At 35.1% G+C, this 16,376-nt stretch overlaps 1 protein-coding gene across 8 annotated transcripts in view; it reads left to right on the top strand.

Annotated features, from left to right (window-relative positions):
- FRYL (FRY like transcription coactivator) overlaps positions 1-16,376 on the top strand; it is a 178,006-nt gene that overhangs the window by 95,313 nt on the left and 66,317 nt on the right. For 5 of the 8 annotated variants that reach the window (XM_075500035.1, XM_075500033.1, XM_075500030.1 and 2 more), the window contains 13 exons: positions 687-785; positions 2,266-2,367; positions 5,206-5,250; positions 8,488-8,591; positions 9,236-9,344; positions 10,325-10,411; positions 11,075-11,246; positions 11,961-12,093; positions 12,346-12,453; positions 13,824-14,061; positions 14,730-14,915; positions 15,013-15,099; positions 15,917-16,185. In XM_075500035.1, the coding sequence (XP_075356150.1) occupies positions 687-785; positions 2,266-2,367; positions 5,206-5,250; positions 8,488-8,591; positions 9,236-9,344; positions 10,325-10,411; positions 11,075-11,246; positions 11,961-12,093; positions 12,346-12,453; positions 13,824-14,061; positions 14,730-14,915; positions 15,013-15,099; positions 15,917-16,185 (1,739 nt within the window). The remainder of the gene's footprint in view (positions 1-686; positions 786-2,265; positions 2,368-5,205; positions 5,251-8,487; positions 8,592-9,235; positions 9,345-10,324; positions 10,412-11,074; positions 11,247-11,960; positions 12,094-12,345; positions 12,454-13,823; positions 14,062-14,729; positions 14,916-15,012; positions 15,100-15,916; positions 16,186-16,376) is intronic. The other 3 variants (XM_075500034.1, XM_075500032.1, XM_075500037.1) reach the window with 1 other exon arrangement.

The raw sequence follows: 16,376 nt of genomic DNA, 5'->3' as shown, positions 1-16,376 counted from the left end.
ATAAATAAAGCAGAAACACAGTATAAAACAGTAGGTTGAGAATAATATTTGAATGGATCATCACAGGCATCTAGAGAGAAGCCTAAGACACTTGCAGGGATTTTGATGAAGAAGGTAGCTGCCTGGTTTGTGGAAGGAAGGCTATTCTGTATGAGTGGGTAAGAAAGGTGTAGGGCTCCATGTATCTGTTTCATTAATTCTGAAAGCTGAACAAAGACCACTTAAATGGTTGGTTGGCTGGTAATCCTGTGTATCATTTCCTAAGTTTTCAGTTTTCAGAACTGGAGGACATAAAAGAAAAGGGGAGCATTGAAGAAGGGAACAGTGAAAAAGTTATGGGTATTATTTTTTTAAATATATGAAATTATGCTTTTAAAGAGTTTTGGTGTAGTTTTTATTTGTTAGTTGGTGGCAAATAGTTTTTCTTCTTTAAGTGTGGAATACAAGCCACATTCTTAAAATAGTGGGGGGGTTAATGAGTTTTTTTTTGTTTTTTAAACTGTATGGTTGTAGCATATGACACAATTTCTTATACTTCTGTTTACATTTTAGATAAATACATTCAAAATACTTAATGTGAGATTTAACTTTTGAATGTTCTTGAATTCATGGACATCTTAATGTATATTTAAATTGCCTTCTGTATAAATTTTTAAACCCATTTATGTGTGTATTTTTTTTAATAGGCTGTTAAAAATGAAGTGAATGTGCCATGTTTGAAAAATTTTGTGGAGATGCTTTATCAGACTACCTTTGAATTGAGTTCAAGAAAGAAGCATTCGCTGGTATTTTAAAGAAATATTTCAACTTCTCCATTTTGCTCATCTTAGACTTTTAAGCTAGTACATTATATGAGGAAAAGCTAGCAGCTGTATTAATTTAAATCTTAACTCCTCACTTGAAATGTAATTAAATTGACACTGTCTATGTGCATTTACCCTAATTTTGATTTGTTTCTTTGTGCAAGATATGTGCTCTGTTATCTCACTTGTGAGACTGTCTTGAAATCAATGCTTGTTTTTGATTATTTTAGCGGGTTTTAGCACCGAGTTCTTTAACCTAATGTATCTTCTAAAAAGAACTTGCATTCAGGGAGTCTGTGTATTTAAAATATGTTTAATTAAAAGATGGTAGAAGATGGAAGTATCAGACAAGACTTCTCCAGCAAAATAGCAACCTGTTAATAGCCCTGTTCTGCCTGTTTTCTTCTCTCCTCATAAGCTTTGTTTTTATTTTTGTAATATTTTTAATTATCTCTTTCAGATATAATTATCTGTGTTTTTTTTTCCCCTAAGACTGCATCTTAGCTTTTCCCCTAAGACTGCGTCTTAGCTTTTCCCCTAAGACTGCATCTTAGCAAGGATTTAAATCTCTTATTAATGCAGTATTTGGTAATACTTGATGACCATGGCAGCCATGTGTCAAGTTGCATTACAATTGGCATACTCACTTCCATGTTAGGGATGAGTTTTACTTTCTGGTATTCTGAGCATATAAAGGATATGTCATTGTACATAGTTAAGCTCCTTATGTAAGAAAAACATAAAGTAGGTGATTTCAGTATTCACAATGTCATTTTATTTATGAAGTCAGAAACACTGTTACATCAAGACTACAATTTACCTGTTCATCCTCATGCTTTAATTTTGCTCCATAACAAGGTAATCTGCAGTCAGATTTGATATTAATCACCATTACGTATTCTGCTAAAGTATTTGGTGTTTAAACAAATCTTATGTTACTAAAGCAGAGCAAAGTCATGCTAGTGTGCATATTCACAGACTTTATTAAATTATGCTTCATTCCTTACTAAAAGCAGACCTCGGGGAGAAGTAACATTTTTGGCAATCTAAAGTCTGCCTCGGTTTTTACTGAGTTGAGGATGTTTGTCCCGAATATTTTTCTTAGAGGCAGTTCCCTCTCCCAGCATGTAGGACCCCATGAATTGAATCATGTGGTTGCAGGGAAAGAGTGAAGGGGGAGATCTGCTCGCAGTCTTTGTTTGAGATCAGGTCTTGCTAGGGGAGGAGCTTCACCATGGTCCCACTGCCCTCGTCTTACACCATGAACTCTTACAGCACATGGGGTGTACCCAGGACACCATGCCTGGCATGCGTGTCCTAGTGCAGGGGAAGGGCTGCCGTACAATGCTAAAACTGTAAGAGTGAGAGGCAAGAACCGACTGTGTGTCTCATTCTTAATGTACAAGATTTGAGAGGTCTGCAAAGAGCAATTTGATCAATTCTTTTTCCCCCCTACTCATAGGCTTTGTATCCATTGATCACCTGCCTGTTGTGTGTCAGTCAGAAACAGTTTTTTTTAAATAACTGGCACGTTTTCCTGCAGAACTGTTTGTCACATCTGAAGGTAAGAATCCTTTTCAATTCAGGAACTGTTGCAAATTGATAACATTTATTCCGATATGTTCTCAGCATTGTCATGCCAAATAAACAATGAATATTTGGCTGTTTAAAAGGACACTGTGATTTTTTTTTTTTTTTTTTTAAATTAAATGTCTTAAGTCTTCATTAATATTAAACTTAGTAGTAAGTTTTTGTGATGCTACAATGCCGGAAATAGATGTGGCCCTTTTGGGGACCATCCATTTTATTGAGTAAAAACTTCAGGAGAAGTATCTGCTAATAAATGCTATCTATGCCAGAGAAATTACAAACTGATTCTTCATGTGCAAATGATATGTGAGAAAATAAGTGGCTTCTCTACTCCTCTAACTAGAATGTATAGTAAGTGCAAAATTTCTCTCTTTGTTCACTTATTGAAGGAATAGAAAATGAATTGGGAGTCCAGAAAAGATATTATATCTACAGCTTGTGATATATATTTTCCAAATAAAAATTACAGTGTCCCTTTAACTCATGGCTTCAGTTGATAGCATTGTAAACATGAGTTGATGGATAAAGAGATCAAGATACTTAAAAATTAGGGATTCGTTTTAGTGACTTTCTTGTAGCATTAATTGTTGTATATGTTCTTTCCTTAATTTTGATTAACATAGTTCATGATTTTGCCTAATGTATTGATTTTGATAATTTTAATAAATTCTTTGATCCACCTTCACAGTATTCATTCTGGTTAGGTATGAGTGACAATTCTGAAGCTTATTAGTAGAATACATAAACCAGCATGAAGTCAAAAGGAAACAGGTTTAGCTGCTTGGATTGTTTTTTAAGGGTCATTTTGTTTTCATGACATCTTTCACACTTTTCTGTTGCTTGTTGGGTTTTTGTATATTTTTCATCTAACATTGCAGTTCTTTTGCAATATTTGCCTTGATTTTTGTTTTGTTGTTTATTTTGCTTATGGAGGCTGCTATTGCTTTTGTTTTTAAAGCTTTTAAGAAAATTCTTACAATCTAGGAGTTGCGTTTTTCTGGCATAATGTCCATTGCTGATAATGGATGTATTAAAACTATAAATGCCAGTGAGTTTAACTGGTAGTTGCTGAGCATGCATTTTATATTTTACTTAGTTTTGTTAACCACTAACAGCTTAACACATTTACTGTAAGGCTCTATTCAGCAGAAATTCTACATATGAATTTCTGCAATTCAGAATTTGCAGTGTTATGATGCTATGCCATCAGTGAGTTACTTAGGATATTTTATGGCTTGGTTTAATTTGGCCCACCAAATACTATTGGTTTTTTGGGTGCCTACCTTGTTCAGAAACTTTGTTGAGTTTAATCTTGAAAAATACACCCCCACTGTCCTCATTTGTCTTATGAATTAATGTGTTCCTTTGTTTCTGAAGCTAATTAAATGCATGCACTCTGTAATAAGTAATCTCATTAATTTATAAATCTGAATTTCACTGCAGTTTAGTCTTTTAGATTTCCCCTTCCCCATTTTATTTCCTGATTTCCTAAGGACTAAAGTTATTTTATTTGCAGTTACCTAAACATGTAAAATGCAATAAGGATTCCAAATCCATTGTCTCTAGTGTCTTCGTTATTTAATAAAGTAATTTTGAGAGTTACTGGGAGATACTTTAGAGTACTGAAAAGGTTCTCTCACCCCTACCGTATTAGTTAAAATTAATAAATTAACGATTGAAATAACAACAACACTTAGACTCTGTCGCAGGTATATACTATGAAGGGTACAGGCCCGTTAGCAAGTCGCCAAGAGGTAACGTAGGTCATGGATTCATGGTGCTCGCTTTATTCCCTGGTGGCTGCCCAGTGCAAACTCTTACCTAACAGTGAACACCGTGTGGTCACACTTCGGTGACAGAAATAAGCAATTTCCCATTTGCCATGGTGTGAAAGCTCACATCTTGGCAGTTGCTCCATCGTACCTGATGCACACTGTATTCGTACCCTGCCTTACCCTACAGTATTTCAGTGCCATGTTTGTACTCGATAATGCTCCTGAGAGTGCTCTGAATCCTAATCCAGTAGTAGCAATATTTATTGCCCTTGTAAACTCTTTGTACTGAGTTTCAGTGCACACTACCTTTAGTTATCCTGAAAGCAGACTTATTGTATGGGGAAAACATCCTAGCCTTGCTGAAAGTAGGAAGCCTAGGGGTCTGGACCGATGCAAATAGCAGATGAGTGAGTTGTAAGAGACAGTTTAGACTGGGAGTGTACCAAAGGGTGTTTCTTGGTGTACACATAGCTGGCCTTGCCCCACAAAGCGGTTGGGATGCTGTTTCAGCATTACACTCAGCAGGACATTTCTTTACACACTGTACTGTAGGCAAAATTCTGAATTTGTTCACCAGACAATAACACTGTGTCAGTATTGTAAAACGTTTTGCTTGCTTTTTTGACTAGTGTTTAGGTAGACTAATTCTAGCAGGTCTGTCAGAAAGCTGATAGATTCTTGGATGAAGCTGAGTTGTTGTGGTATCGTTACTACCTCTTACGGGGAGAGGAAGAAACATGTAAGAAAGCTGCTGAAATGGGAGAGAAATGTGTCTCTCATTCTGCACCACTGTTGGGTGGAAGAGAATAATTTTTTTTTTTATTTTTTTTTCCACAGTTTAACCTTAGTGTCTGTTACCACAAAACCTTGAAAGGTGGAGAAACATTTTCTGCCACTATAGCAAAACCTGTATTTCTACTGAATAGAGTCCTTACTAGACAGCTATCTGTTGTTTTTGTGCTTTTTTTCATCTAACATGCATGTGCCTTCCATTCTCATGTTTGTTATGTTTTGCTGTCTCACATTGCTTTATTTAGATGCCATCTAACAACAGTATCAGAAAACAAATAGAAACACTGCAGGTGAGTTAATATGTTGTTATAACTCAGTGAAACATTGCTTTGTCTCATGTAAATACTTTGGTTTGTTTTTTATGTTAATTGTTGTATTTTGTGCTTTCCTTTCTCTGTAAAACTGCTGTTAGTACTGTTAAGAAGCAACAGGACTAAGAATAACTAATGTTTCAAAGATCTTTTTTCTTGCCAGGGAGTAAAGGAGAAAGATCAGAAAATTATCTAGTATCAGTTTTTCCTTGGGGGTTAAAATGTGGTTTTGTGAGATTGAGTATCAATATCACAGCTGGTTTCCCTGAACAGCAGTGCATGTTTCCACTGGAAGTAACCTACCTATTCAGATGTATGGTTTTTCCTGTTAATTCATTTCAAAAAGTGTCTTGCATGCGAGCAAACTTGAAAACATTTTCACAATAAAAAAATGTGAAACTGATTTACTATAACAACTTGCAGTGCACTAACTTGAAAGACTTTTACACTGTTGGTTTTGCAGGTTTTAAAAAGTAGAAATTGTTTTAGTTCAGAACAGAAGAAAAGGTTAACATCAGTATTAAAAAGTACTTTCTTCAGTAAGTGACTACATTTGACTAACATGGAAAAAATGCTGTTTTGTTTCTTGCCTTCATTGAGATATGTTTCATTGACTCGTCTTAATGTGCCATGTAAGACCACTGTAGATTTGCTCTTAGTTTTTTGGCTTTGTAACAGAGACACAGTTCTTGACAGCTTATTCCATAGTCTGCTGATATAATTTATGTTAAAAGTTTAGGATTTTAAACAAAACTATGTTTGGAAAAAAAAAAAAAACCACAACCCAGACAGAGTGCTTTAAAATCTGACAGGCATCAGTTAAAAAGACTGAAATTCAGCCAGGTTGGTGAATTACATAGCCATGTATACTGTATTCTATTTGCACTACTCTCAAAAAGAAAAGGAAATACTGACATATTAACAGCAAGTATACAGGAAGTGTGCCATAAATTAGACCCAAAAAGCCATTTTCTTCTAGCACATTTGTTTAGTTCCTAGTTATAGGAAGAGATAAAGAAAATTTTCAATGCTTAAGAAATTAGAAGTACTGCTGTATTTAGTTTGTAATGCTTTTTAAAAGGTGAATGCCTCCTCCTGCTTTTTTTTTTTTAACAAAGAAGCAAACTTTGTCATAACTGATCAGAAGTAGCTGTATTCGATGATAAACCTCCTAACAGATGGAATGTTGTTAACACATTGTAAAATACCTGCTAACTATACAATTTTTTTTATTACATGATTGAAAGCCAATAGTAAATTTTTTGTTTTCTTCTGAACCTGTAAATTAAGCTCCCCTTTGGAATATCAGAAATAGGAAAATTGAAGCATTACTCAGCTCTAGACACTGCATTTCAGATAAACTTTGATAATGCATGTACCAATGAATTCACCAGCCTACTTTGAACATCAAGAACTGTTGGCTGTTTTTTTGCTGTTTAAGTTGATTAAAATCAAAGCTATCACAGTCTCATCCTCTCATACAATTATGCTTCTTCCTCACAGTAGCACTGCTGGTAAATTAACTGAACAGTGGGACAATTACCTGTCTGAATACTAACCAGGGACAAGTGTAACTTTTTACTGGTTAGTTTTTGTCCAGATTACCTTCCTAAATCTCTCCACTGCCTACTTGCAGGTGTGCTAATTCAGAGGTGATGGCAGGAACACATTGATGAGTATGAAGGAGGGATAGAACAGCATTATCACTGACATAAGCTGCGTTAGGTTATTCCCTCTAATATTCTGATAAACAGTCATGTATGTTATTTGTCTGTGAAGTACCACTTTTGCCTCTGTGATTTTGCGATAGGCTCTTAGCCTTTCTTAAAGTAAGCTGCTGCCAAAACCAGTAGTACTGACCCACCTGTGTTAAAGCCATCCAAATTACTCTCCTTTGTATAGTCTCTTGCACAGACACGGCCATGAAATTATTTGGATCAACTTACTTGCATGAGTTGGACTTCCTTACTGCTAGAGTCAACGCAAAGGGAGCAGTGAGATTGGGGCGGAGGGAACCAAGGATGAGACCATCTCTTTTTGAACAGTATGGTCTTGGATCTACGTACACCCTTTGTGAAATTGCACTCCACTTGTCCTGGGAGAGGACAAAGTAGTCTGCTATTCTGACTCATTGGCTTGTGGCAAAGGCCACAAAACATAAAATTAGTTAGGATCAAGCCATCATATAGATATGTCTTGAAACAGAGGGACTTCACTGGAGGTGGGAAAGGTGTGTTTTGGGGGTTCTCTTGTTGGGTTTTTTGTTGGTTTTGTTTGGGGGGTTTTGTTTGTTTGTTTGTTTAACTGAGAGAATACCTAAAAAGATGACAACTGGGAATCATTTATTCTGTTGATAAGCTCATACTTATGGCCAATTCCAAGAATCTCACTGGACACTTCAAGATTATAAATACACCAAGAATCCCTAGTTGGAAAAGGGATTGCTGGAGTCGGTACCAAGAATGTTAGTTGCTTCCTGTTTTACACAGTTGAAGAGCTACAAGGAGCAAAGCTAAACTCCTAGTAGCAGCTTTACAAAAAAAAAAAAAATTATTTTTCATATAGTGCATAATTTAAACTGAATTATGCCACAAGATTTTATATTAATTCAAGAAAAAGCTAGCTTAATTGTTACAATAAAAATCCATTGGAAGTGAGTAAACTCTAATACAGCCCACAGGAAATGGCTAAGTTGGCTGGAGCCTGGAGTGCACACCCAGAGAAGCATCCTTGTGTGCCTGCCCTGTTTTGTGTTCTTCTGCACCTGCTACTGTCTGCTGTCATAAACTGAATGATGGACTTAGACTTTGTGCCTGATCCAAAGTAGCTACTCCGACATTTTAGACAAACTATAAGTTAGTTTGCTATAAAGTAGGTATTTGTTACTATTGGCTTTCTGAGAAAAGTTCTTGGAAGTAGTGCACTCTTAGTGTTCATCTCAAGAGGAATATCTGCTTTTTCATTATTCCTCTGCTGTCAGAGTGAAAGATGTGTAAAATAATCTGGAATTACTAGTTAAATATTCAGGGAGTATTGGAAATATGCAATACAGGGTTGTTTTTATGAAAACACATTAAAACTTGTAGTCAGTATTAAACACATCAGTTTTCATTGTTAAAAAAATTTGAAAATATTCTCAAAAGTCAAAAGAGTAATAATAGAATTTTCTGAGTGTCTCACAGGCAACAGTAACTGTATTTTTCATTTATTTTACAGAATAAAGATCCCAAAATGTCCCGAGTTGCACTGGAATCTTTGTATAGGTTATTGTGGGTTTACGTTATTAGAATAAAATGTGAAAGCAACACTGTAACTCAAAGGTAAGCTCATTATGCAAAGGATTTTGAACTGTTGATTAGTGGGGGTTTTTCCCCCCAGTGATATCAGAAGAGATCTTGAAGCCAGCTCTGGGATCGTCTAGTCAGGTAAACAGGGGAACAAAGACTTCATCTTAATAGAGAAAACCAAAAGAACTTGATTACTTTGACGAGGAGAAAGAACAGAGTCTCCAATTGTCTCCGCAGGAATATGCAGGGATAGAAGAGGGTGGAAGAGATGATAAGCAGGAAATTTATTAAAGTTAAAAGGCACTAATGGTACCATAAGAAATAGGGTATGAAGTGGCCATCACTAAGTATGGGCTGGAAATGAAAAGGTTTTCGTTATAAATTAGCATCATGAGTATTTGGAATAGCCATTCAGATTTTGCCCCTCCTCCTGACTGTTACGAACTAGTTTAAAGCAGGATCTTGGTCACTTTATAAATGAACCCGTGATACTGTTGCCTGTGGCAGTAGAGGGCTATACTTTCTGTAGGTGGTCGTACCTGTCGTATGCTTCTGTATTATTTAGTAGTAACTCCCACAAACACACACCCTTCCAGATTTAAACTGTAGCATCTATGCTATTATAAAAAGTTATTTTTAAAAGTTTTTTATTTCTTTTTGTTTCTAAATTCTTGTAGCCGTCTCATGAGCATTGTATCAGCACTTTTTCCAAAAGGATCACGTAGCGTGGTCCCACGAGACACACCTCTGAATATATTTGTGAAGATTATTCAGTTCATTGCTCAGGTAAGAATACATCTAGGTAGAGCTATAAGAATAGGATGAACATTATTTGGAAGAAATGTAAATTCAAGGTTAGTTTTTGAATATTTGTACTGAATTAATGGTCTTATATCTTGAATAGAATTTCCCCAAATATGTATAACAAATGAAATTACTCATTCTGTTTCTACTAGTGGCAAAATTATTTTACTTAAACTTCAATAACTGTTGTGTATGAACATTATGATGATTAATATTTACATTTGTATTGCACTGGTGTGTGTGTGTATATATATAAAATAGACTAATATAATTAGTATATTACATTATAATATTTTTATAAGGACAAAGTATTCAAACAGTAGTATCCACTTTTATTTAGCCTGGAGACTAGCCTCTGTAGACCGAAAAAATATGCAATGCGTGCAGTAGTGTGTAGTTAGTATTGCATTATGATTTATATTATTTTAGGTGCTTCTGTTTTCCTCATATCAAAATATGATATCACAAGATAAACTCTCATTCATCTATAGCCTTATAGATTACAGACCTGTTTTCCTGTCTTACAGATAGCTTGTCTGTGCCTCAGCTTCCAAAATGATTTGCTTCTGGTCATACAGGGATGAGGCAGGACACACAACCTATCACTGTTTATATTTGTTTCCTAGGGCTCCTCTTTTTATCACTAATTTTTAGTTATCTAAAACAGTTCAGGTCATTCATAGAAATGTGTTTGACCTGAGCAGAATTGTCTGGGAATTTTTTCAGGAGAAATGGTTCAACCCTATCAGGGGATGAGCTGTGTTGAATTGTACAATATTTAAAAAAGAACATTAAGTAAGTCATAAGAGTAAATAGGAAAAAAGGAACATTTTTTAAACTTTTTTATTTTTATTTTTTTAAACTTTTAAGACATAATACCCAGCACCTGTGCAAAGTCAAGAAATTCAACTATGCATATTAACAGAAAAGAGATGATCATATCAACCTATTTTCCTTTATAGGAACGTTTGGATTTTGCGATGAAAGAAATAATATTTGATCTTCTTAGTGTTGGAAAATCACCTAAAACCTTCACTATTAATCCAGAGGTAAAAAAAGCTCATTACTTGCATGCAGTGAGAACAGGGCATTGGGGGATTCTTGGGGAGAAAGTGGTTAACTGTTTTTGAGCCAGGATGAAAGCAGATTAATGAACATATGAAGGGGTGTTCTGCTAAAACTAAAGAAGTAATTGTAGTTGTGCACAACTGCTGTCATTTCTGGTGAGTAACCTAGCAGCAGTACTAAAGTTCAGATTCATTTCAACAATAATTTCAGTAAGTATGTGTGAATTTTTGTTACAGTATAACTGTAAAGCCTTTTTTTAGGGAAGTTGTACCTAGCTCTTATGGTTCAAGACGCAGTCTAACAGATGAGATGTTTAAGCAATGTCTGTCTTCAGTATGTCATTCTCCAGATTCATGTTAAGTCCTTTAGTGCTCTGTACTATAAAATATTCAGTATGTTAGCCCGTGCCAAGTCAGTTAACTGGAATCAGAGTTGTGGGGAGGCACTGAAGGCTTAAACTTTATTCTTGTTATACTTCCGTTACCCTAATATCTAACATTTAAATAATGCCTATCCTCCTGGAACTGTACTGCTGTCTGTTTAAAAGAGAGGAAAAATGCAATTCATGTTTTGCCTCATCTGTGTTACTTTAATAATTTCTTCTGTTTTCTCTTTCCTTTTTCTTCCCTTTTTTGCTATTGAAGAGGATGAATATCGGCCTCAGAGTCTTCCTTGTCATAGCAGATAGCTTGCAGCAGAAAGATGGTGAACCACCAATGCCAACAACAGGAGTTGTTCTTCCCTCAGGAAATACTCTGCGTGTGAAGAAAATTTTTCTTAATAAAACACTGACAGATGAGGAAGCAAAAGTTATAGGTATATTGTATTCTTGTTTAAGTTGGCATTCCAATATGTGCATATATGTTCTCAATCATTCTCAAGCAGTACATTTGTGTAACTTTATTTCTGTATTTATTCTAATTGTTAGCGAGAATCTAATTATAGTCTGTTTTAACAGCATTGCTTTGATTCTTTAGACAGGGCTGTTAGACAATATAGACCTTCTGGTATCTGAGACCAAATCCATGGCTTTTTTTGAAGTGTTTTGCACTGTGAAATTAGCACAAAGAAGCCTGAGTGCAATTAGTGTGGTAAACAGCATGGCAATTTTTGTTCCCTTGATGTCACTCTAGAATGTCCCAAATGTCCCACAGCTGAAGTGGAGTAAGACAGTTTTGATCCCTGTGCTCTATTGATCTTCTGTGGATGAGGTAGTTGTCTCTAAAGGACTGTTTCAACATGTAAAATTTAAACTAGAACTAAAATGCTCAGAATTGAGAAAACAGAAAAGCAACTAATGGTTGCTTCCTTGTTTATGTTCTTTCTGAAAGAATCTTCTACTTTCATGTAATACCTTCTATTACTCATTTAACATGCATTTCTTTTGACACTTTAAGTGTGTGTTTCATGTCACCTTTTGTATAAGAAGAAATTTGTCCTAAGCTGAATAAGTGGCAAATGTTTTAATGAAAATGTGAAAATTAAATGAGAACAAATGAAAGAAGTGATCAGAACTCTTTGGCTTTTCAGGAATGTCCATATACTACCCTCAAGTCAGAAAAGCGCTAGATAACATTCTTAGGCATTTGGACAAAGAAGTTGGAAGGCCTATGTGCATGACTAGCGTGCAGATGTCCAATAAAGAACCTGAAGACATGATTACGTATGTACTGAATTACAGTATTTTCACTGTTGCAGTTACATCATACTATTTTTATGTTGTAATGTTGCAGATGCCATCATTAATGCATTACAGTTGTCGGCTTTTTACTTGACTATTAAATGAATGCTAATTTCATTCATTAATGATAAAAATATTTGTTAGCTCCTTAGTTTTGACATGAAATTGAAAATATTTGTGGTGTACTGAAGTAGATTTTCCTGTTGTTTTGTTGGTTATAAACTGTTTTTGTAGGGGTGAGAGAAAACCTAAGATAGATTTGTTCAGAACTTGTATTGCTGCTATCCCAAGACTGATTCCAGATGGCATGAGCAGGACTGACCTCATTGAATTGCTTGCAAGGTAAGGGAAATGAAATTCTGTTCTTAGTGGATATTCCTTTTTAAATGCTGTGTGTGTAGGAGTTCGTCAGTCTACTATGTAGTGTGAGTCCACTGCATACAGAATCTGTTCTTCCTATTTCTTGCCCACCTTCTGCACTTGGTCAAGTGTTACTGGCCAGAGTAGCAGGAGGTAAATTTATCCTGAAGGTCTTGCACTTAATTTAGAGATAATTTTTTGCAAATTAGGAATTTATTTCTGTTGCTTTGTTTTTTGAACTTGTCTTATCTTTTTGTTACTACTAGCATACTTTTTTCCCTTTTTTCCCCTTTTTTCTTTTTTTTTTCCTTTCTTTTTTTTTTTTCCCTTCTTCCTATTGCTAATATGGTAAATTATCATAAAGGCATTCTTGTTTGACATTACCAAAGTGTGAGACAGGCACTTACAGGAAACTTTTTTTCTTGTTCTCTACTAATCCTGCTTCCTTTTTCCATTTTTTTTGATCCAACACTACCCATATTCTTCCATCTCTTATCTCAAGTTAAATTGAATGTGCCTTATCAGTACTGATAAGTAGTTGAGATAACTGGACAGCCAGGTCTTTGCAGGTGGGTAAACTGAGCATTCAGTGAGACTATGTAGTTGTAGTACATGCAGACAGTCTTTACATATTACTAGAGTGATAAACCTTCCTCTTTTTAATTTTTTTATTTTTAATACAAGAATGGTCTTGGTGCAGAAATACAGGATAGCTTTTAGTTTTGAAATTGTAAATTCACTTGTATATAATGTGTTGAGTTACATATATTAAAAAGTTAGTAATAATGTGAGAGAATAAGATTTTTCTAACACTTTTTCTTCAGTGTCAAGAATTGCATAAAAGACGTGGAGTAATAAGTAATAATACAGTACTGGATAAGTTTCTTTTACCATAGCGGGCTGAGACATATTTTTTCAGTATATATGCAAAGGGGTTTTTCGAGTTTTTTCTCATATCCAAAGTAAAGCTGCTTTATCTGCAAAAACAATCTGTTCTTTTCAATTTTAATTTGAAGAAAACAACCTGTACATCACAGGGTGGCTGCCTACTGAGCTCTAAGGTGGTTGCTCAGATGCATGCAAAGATCTGCCTATATGAAAGACTTGACCATCTCTCTTGAAAATTATTTGCTTATACTAAGTTTTGTGAAGTCTTGCATTATTTTGCGGTAGTAGTAGCGCCTTCTGTTAGTAGCCAGTTTCAGATGTATTCAGTGCAGAAAATGCATCTGTATGGAAGTATTCTACGTTGTACAGTAAAGAAGGAAGAGTTAACACCAAACTTTAATTTATAAAGGCTGGTTAAGAGTATGCCAATCTAGGGTGGTGATACCAGTATTTTTTCTAAACAGGCTGACAATTCATATGGATGAAGAACTTCGTGCCTTGGCTTTCAATACTCTCCAAGCATTAATGCTTGATTTTCCAGATTGGCGGGAAGATGTTCTTTCAGGATTTGTATATTTTATTGTGCGTGAAGTGACTGATATCCATCCAACGCTTCTTGACAATGCAGTAAAAATGTTAGTGCAGCTCATAAATCAGTGGAAACAAGCAGCCCAAATGCACAATAAAAACCAAGATTCTCAGGTATTTCTAAATAAGGTCCTTTGGTGTTAAAACGTGGTTTGAATCTACATACAATTTTATTAGTATGCTTTATTGGTTTTGTTAACTAATAAAAATTCAGCTTACTTTCTTACAGTGCTTGAAGACTTTTAGACCTATTATTTTAAATCTGCATTTTTGCCAAAAAATTACTTTAATATTATTAAGTGTTCCCTAAACACTAATTCACGGCCACATTTTTGCTCACATCAAAAGTCATTATGTGTAACTGGAAATTACACATTAAGGAAATTAACACTCCTATTAAGTAGGAGTGGTTAAACAGTAGAACTAGGAAAAAAGCACCATTTTTTACAAGCAAACGGAAAGGGTTCAAATAATTTAATTTTATACAGTCTCATATGTAAGAGTATTACTTATTTATTTTTAATTTTGCCCTCACTGCCTCATTCTTGTGAGAAAATGAAATAAGAAATACTTTCTTGTGATATTTGTTTGGACTGAATTCAGAGAGATACTAAAAAAACCAAAGTAGCTGATATGCCATTCTCATAATGCAGAATTTGACTAGTAGCCAAACAAGACCTAAATACCTTATGATTAATTCTGCCATTGCCAATGATGGAACCGTAGCTTGGTTGTGTTTACTTTTTTCTTAATTTGCTTAACTTCCATGATCTTTTTCTTAGCGTGGTGTATCCAATGGGGCTGCCCATACCCTTCCTCTGGAGAGGACCCTTTATTCCAGTGTATTTCACGTGGTGGAAGGCTTTGCTTTGGTCATCCTTTGCAGCACAAGGCCTGCCACCAGGAGATTAGCTGTCAGCGTTCTCAGAGAAATTAGGGCCTTGTTCACACTTTTAGAAATTTCTAAGGTAAGAGTCAATGACCCATTCTTGTGACTGCCTAATGAAACTGCTTTTCTCTTGACTTCCTTTGAGCTTTTTACGTTTTGCATTTTGTCTTTTGTAGAGTGATGATGAGTTGGCTATAGATGTAATGGACAGACTAAGTGCTACTATCCTGGAGAGTTTCATACATCTCACTGGGGCTGACCAGGTAGGAGAGTTTTTTATGTTAAGTTGGATGTAAGATGAGGTAATTCTGCAAAACTGTCCCAAATAAACTGTGTATCTTTTAAATGATAGCGTGACTATGTTTGTGCTAATTTTGTCAACAATTTATCACCTTAAAAAGCCAACCAACCAACCAACCAACCAAACAAACAAACCTCAAAAACCTTGAGGAATGTTGTGAGGCTAACACCGCCATTGTGTGCTTTCTGATCAGTAGTGTGTCGTTATGACCACCACATATACACACAGACAGCTATATCTATATCTCTTTTTTCTCATCTTGCTCATAGATTACAATTTCTTTGAAGCAAAGACCACTGCCTTTTTCTGCAGCGATAAAGTGTCTAACAGTCAATGTGTTCTTTATCTGTGATGAAAATTATAATAACTATCAATGAACAACAACTGAATTCCATATTTATATATTTATCATTAACTCTTTAAGTATCAAGGAGAAGCTCTTCTGATTTTAGGTTTAGGAAACAAGTTGGAATTCAGTAGTAAGGCTTTTAGAGTCCAAAATCTTTTGGAAGAATTAAGTCATCATGAGTGAAAGGGCCTTTTTCTAGAATTTAGAGTTTCCTAATATCCAGTTCCTTCCCAAACAGCATGTTTATATAACTGTCTACATTAGGAACCTCTGTTAACAAAAAAAAAAAAGTAAATTAAGTAATGTGTTCTATCTATTCCAAATGCGGTTTTGACACTGATACTTTATTTAGATATTTAACAATGAAGAGATTGTTATTTAATACACATGGATATTAAATATTGCCTTGTTTTCTTTTTTATGCACACAGACTACTTTACTGTACTGTCCCAGTTCAATAGATTTACAGACTCTGGCTGACTGGAATTCCTCCCCAATCAGCCACCAGTTTGATGTGGTCAGTCCATCACATATATGGATATTTGCACATGTGACTCAAGGCCAAGATCCATGGATTATAAGCCTCTCAAGTTTTATGAAACAGGAAAATCTTCCAAAACACTGCCCAACAGCTGTAAGCTACGCTTGGACGTTTGCTTATACCAGACTCCAACTGCTGTCTCCACAAGTGGATATAAAGTAAGTTAATTTCTAAAGTAAATACAATATATTATATTGAGTATTCTTTCAAGATTTATCATCATTGTAATGTCATTATTTTTCAGTGAGGTGACATACGCACTGTTAATATTTTCTGTGGGTTTAATTCAGCTTTATATAACAAAATATTAAAGGAGTTCTATCTGGAAAAAAGTTATCTGCTGTAAAGA

The sequence above is a fragment of the Mycteria americana genome, chromosome 4 (genome assembly GCF_035582795.1).
Source record: "Mycteria americana isolate JAX WOST 10 ecotype Jacksonville Zoo and Gardens chromosome 4, USCA_MyAme_1.0, whole genome shotgun sequence".
NCBI lineage: Eukaryota > Metazoa > Chordata > Aves > Ciconiiformes > Ciconiidae > Mycteria > Mycteria americana.
This window is presented reverse-complemented; position numbering and strand designations above follow the sequence as displayed.